Here is a 4,682-nt window from a genome sequence, read left to right as displayed (position 1 = left end):
GCATCCTTTCGTTCCCCCGACTTTTCGGACAGAGCACGCGGGATTTGACCAGGAACTAGAAACAGGTCTGGGTTTGGGCAGTCTCGCTGCCTTTGCAGCCAAAGGTTTTTCCCGTAGGAATGGGTTTTGGTCTCAAGGAAGGGCATCGTGGCTGAAAGAGGGCAGCTTCTCAGAAGCTCTGCTCTGACTTGGGAGGATGGCGGGGAAGGGACTTGGGTGCAATTCCTGTTTCGGGGCCGGGGCGAGCTCGGGGTCAGCTGGGCTGCTGGGGTTTGGAGTGCTGGTGCTGCCTGTGCCACACAAATCCCAGCCCGCAGACACTGTTAGAGCACACACGGGTTTATTTGCTTCCAGACAAAGGGGTAAGGGGCTGTGGGTTACACCGGCAGAGCTTTTTGCAGCCAGACACGCTGCTGTTTTCCTCCCCGATGTCCACGTGCTACCCGCTGATGGAGGCACGCTTGCGGGCCACCAGGCTCAACACGGCTTCGCAGTCGGCGCCAGCATTGCCGGGAGGGCACGGCTGGACGTCGCTGAACCTCACGTCAAAGCCGGCGCCCTCCACGGCTTCCTCCACCATGTTCTTGTCCAGGCGGAGGCACGAGAAGACCTGATTGTTGAAGGCGTAGTAGGTTTCCTGCAGGACGGTGACCATCACCAGGTGTCCCCCCGGCTTCACGAGGGCACCGACGTTTCTCAGGGCGCTGCGGAAGGTGGCCAGGTCCTTGCAGGCGGCCTCCAAGCAGAGGGTGGAGACGATGCAGTCGGCGAGGGGCAGGGACACGGGCTCCGTGGGGTTGGCTTTGGTCACGTCGCACTTCAGAACCTGCTTCACCTTCTTTCGCAGTTTCTCCTCTTTCTCAGCCCACTTCTCCCTAGCAAGTAAATAAACACATAGCAGAAGGGTTGTTACATGGTTATTCAGCACCTGCGCCTGCGACTTTGTGGATGCCGTGGGCGGTAGGAAGCCAGCCTCACCTGTCCCCTTCCAGCTCGCAAACGTATTCCACCACCGGCCTCCAGTCGAAGGCTCCCGCTTCCTTCTTCAGCCACTTCTCCAGTTCCCGGCGGTTCTGGTCCGTGTAGTCCAAGGCGATGATCTCCTGGAAGTGCTCGCAAGCGGACAGAAGCTGGTAGATGGTGGGGCCGCAGCCGACGTCTATCAGGGTATCGCCTCTCAGCCCATCTGGTGCGGGGTTGCGGGGGGAGACCATCCCGGCGAGGATGGAGATGGAGGGGACGGACGGATGGAGACAGATGGAGACAGAAAGGTCCCAGATCCCCACTGGGCTGTGATTCCCATGCCCCAGAAATGCCACCCCGAGTGCCACAGTCCCGCGGTGCAGCCCCGTCCCCCCGCTGCCCGGGGCTCTCGGGCAGCAGCCCAGCCCAGGGGCAGCTCCGGCAGCGGGAGCGGAGCCCCCAGCCCCCTGCTGACCCCCACCCCGCTCCCCAGCCCGGGTTGCGCAGTGTTTACAGGAACCGTGGAACGACTCCGGCTGGCAGCGCCCTGTATGCACAGGTATACGCGCATGCGGAGAGAGATACACCCGTGGAAGTGTCCGCGTGCCTGTGTAGGTCGCTGCGCGCTGGGGCACAGGCCGAGCAGCCCCAGGACAGCCCTGCAAAATGGCGCCGCCGGACGCCCCTGGGAGGGGACTCACCCAGGGAAAACATCTTCTGCAGGACCCTCAGGTTTTGCGTCAGGAAGGTGTTCGGCTGCCCCTGGCTGTCGGTCAACCTGTAAAATTCCCTCAAGTACTCCTGAGGGTTGAAACTCCGCTGGTAGACGTCTGTGCCCGTGAAGACGGCCGGAGCCTCCATGCTGCCGAGCGCGATCCCTGTTGCTCGCTCCTCCTGCCCTGCTCTGCTTTCGCTTTTACCTCCCTCTGCGTCCTCCCTCTGGCTGCCGGCCCAACACGCTCCGCTCCTCAGCAGGGCCGTCCCTTCCTCCCCGCTTTCGCACCCGGCTTTACTTTTTCCACAGTAACTCGGGACTGAAATCCCCCCAGCAGCCCCCGAGCCGTACGATCCCCCGCGCCAACGGCCGCAATTAATGGCAATCCCTGGGATTACGTTACACGTCCCCGGCTTTACAGTAATTGACGGCAATAAACCAGCCCAGCGCGAGCCGGTGTCGCCGGCAGTCGCAGCCCGACAGCTCTGTAAACAGAATTAGTGTGTCGACACCTTGGCTTCTTAATAGCAGGAGACTGAAGTCAGCGCGTTGGGTAATGTAACGTTGCAAGGAAGTTTTAAGGCCATTAGCTGCCCTGGCAGAGGACTGTCAAAGTCTCCCCCCCAGGAAGGAGGAATCGCTTCCCGTCCATGGAAAGCGCCTGCCGAAATTCCCGTTCTCTTCCATGGATTTTGTTGCTTTTATTTTTTTTCTGGTCTCCTTTGGAAAAGCTGCATTTTCGCACTGAAAAGCAGAAAATTCCCAGCCTCGGCGCCTGGGTTTTGGCTCCAGAGCCGGCTCCGGACCCCGCGCCCTGCCCGCCGGGGGTCCCTGCCTGCCCCGCGGCCCCCGGCAGCCCCTCGCCCACCATCCCGGCTGGCGCGGAGGGGACGCCATGGTGGCAGCCTCCTTCGCCGTCCCCGCCACGAAGAGGCAGCAGAGCCCTGTGCTTCTCGCGGCGACGGGTCCCCGCAGCATCTCGTCCTCTTCCCGCTCGCCCAGCGGGAGCCGGAATGATCAAACGGTTCCAGGCTCATTACTGACTCCGAATCTATATAATTGGCCTTTGCTTTTTTTAAAGATCTGTCATGAGGAGTGACGGGCGGACGAGCCGCCATATCATCCTCAAACTAATAAGCGCTATTTCAGGTCCCGAGGTGACTTTCTTAACAAACCCTGCTCGCCGTCCCGCACGCACGGCCGGACCTGCTGGTGCGAAACCAGCTGCCGGAGATCGGAAGCCAAAAAAGGGACGTCAGCTTGAAAGATGAACGCACTAAAGAGGTTTTCTGCTGAGAGCAAAGCCGACAACAAGCGCTCCCTGCGACTCCAGTGCTGACACCCCGGGCTGAAGCGGTTTCTAAAGGCACCGGCCCAACAAGAGCCCCCCCAGCCATGGCAAGCGGAGCCGGGGGCGGATTTGCCAGGGGCCGTCAGTCCCCGAGGCAGAGCACGGGCGCTCCCAGCCTTGCAGCTGGAAGCCCTGAGACAGATCCTCGTGATGCCCAGGGTTTTGTCCCTGCACTGCAGCAGGAACGGGAGGCGGGGGAGAGGGAATTTGCCCCCTGTGTGAAACTCCTGGAGCTCACAGAACCATTGGAGGTGCTGCAGGCTGTACCTGGATGCGGCCATCCAGTCTCACCTCGCTGCCCGGGCACGCCGGCGGGGGGGGCATGCTGTCACCAAAGGGGACGCGCCAGCAGCTGACGCCAAAGATGACCCTTCAGTGATGCTGCGGTCTGTGCCCCGAGGAGGGTGCTGGGGGTGGGGGTGGGCAGCGGTGCTGAGCATCGCCAAGGGGGCGGCGGGGCTCAGGGAGCCCAAACACACGTGTCCGGGCCCGGGTCTGCGTGTGGTGGTTTTTAAGGCAGCAGGTTGAGGTATGGAAGCAGCGTCACCCTGAGCCGGCTGCAGCTCGGGGGCTTCGGCTCGTTTCGGGTGCCGTTTGCCAGCGCAGCGCTTGCGTTTCCGTCCGTAGAGCCCATTTTTGCTCATCAAATGGCAGGATTTGGGGATAAAAGTGTGCACGGGCGGCACCCAGAGGGCCTGGGGGTATTTCTGAGTGGGAGCGGTGGAGCGTCTCGGGGAGAGCGAGTCCCCGCGCATCGCACCTCGTCACCCCCCTGCTGCTGGAGAGGGGACGCAGAGCCTGCGGCGGCGGCTCCCCGGGCCGGCAGCAGCCCCCAAACGGCTCTGCTGCTCCAGCTTTCCCTCCCTATTGAAATCTCGGCTCTAGACGGCTGATTTCCATTTTCCCCCGTACTTTTAGTTCAATCAAAGTGTGTGATTAGGGCTCTGCGGGCTCCATTGTCATCTCTACCTAAGTGCTTCTCTGATTGATATAAACAGCATTTCGATATTTACGCTGCGGAACGCATTGCTCCGCTTATTTGCCTGGATAATGCACAAAATCTGCCATTACAGGGAGGAAAAATAACCAAAAAAAAAAAAAAATTTTTTTTGAAAAAAATAAAAAAGCGGTCCCTGCGGGCAGGTGCCGGGAGGGGAGGGTCCCTCCCTGACGGGGTGATGGGACAGGGCTGTGCCCCCTCACCGAAGGAGGGACACCTGGGCCCGTGCCCTCAGCTGGGCGAGCCGCAGCTGGGGAGGTGATAAAAGGCAGGGGGCTGGGGGGGCTCAGCCCCTGCCGCTCTCCTGCTTTGGGCCCTGCCTGCTGCCGGCTGCGCGTGCCGGCTCCTGAGAGCCCGTTTGCCAGCAGCCGGCTGGTGCCACGGGTGCGGGGTCAGCCCCGGGACTGATGGGGGACCTGGGTGTGAGCCCCAGCAGCCCCCGCTCTGGTCCCGGGCTCTGGGTCCCCCGACCGGCCCTGGAACCCTCCCGCCGCCTCCTCGCCCGCCGCAGAGAGGTAAGCGCGGCAGCGGGCACCGCGGTGCCGGGGGGGGCGACGCGCTGCGGGGCTGGGGCCAAAAGCAGCCTTTTCTCTATTTGACGTGCTTTTTACCGGACTGAGCGGTAGATGCTCCCCTGCCTCCTGTGTGCCGGA

At 62.0% G+C, this 4,682-nt stretch overlaps 1 protein-coding gene across 1 annotated transcript; it reads right to left on the bottom strand.

Moving 5' to 3' along the window:
- Positions 1-323: 323 nt before the first annotated feature.
- On the bottom strand, positions 324-2,019 carry NNMT (nicotinamide N-methyltransferase). The gene is made up of 3 exons (XM_063355447.1): positions 1,665-2,019; positions 979-1,186; positions 324-875 (listed from the first exon to the last, which is right to left on the bottom strand). The coding sequence occupies exons 1-3, from the start codon at positions 1,822-1,824 to the stop codon at positions 440-442; spliced, it is 804 nt and encodes a 267-aa protein (XP_063211517.1). The 5' UTR covers positions 1,825-2,019; the 3' UTR covers positions 324-439.
- Between the last annotated feature and the right edge of the window lie 2,663 nt (positions 2,020-4,682).

Source organism: Chroicocephalus ridibundus, chromosome 18 (assembly GCF_963924245.1).
Source record: "Chroicocephalus ridibundus chromosome 18, bChrRid1.1, whole genome shotgun sequence".
NCBI classification, from domain to species: domain Eukaryota; kingdom Metazoa; phylum Chordata; class Aves; order Charadriiformes; family Laridae; genus Chroicocephalus; species Chroicocephalus ridibundus.
Note: the sequence above shows the minus strand (reverse complement) of the source record. Positions and strands in the feature narration are given on the sequence as shown.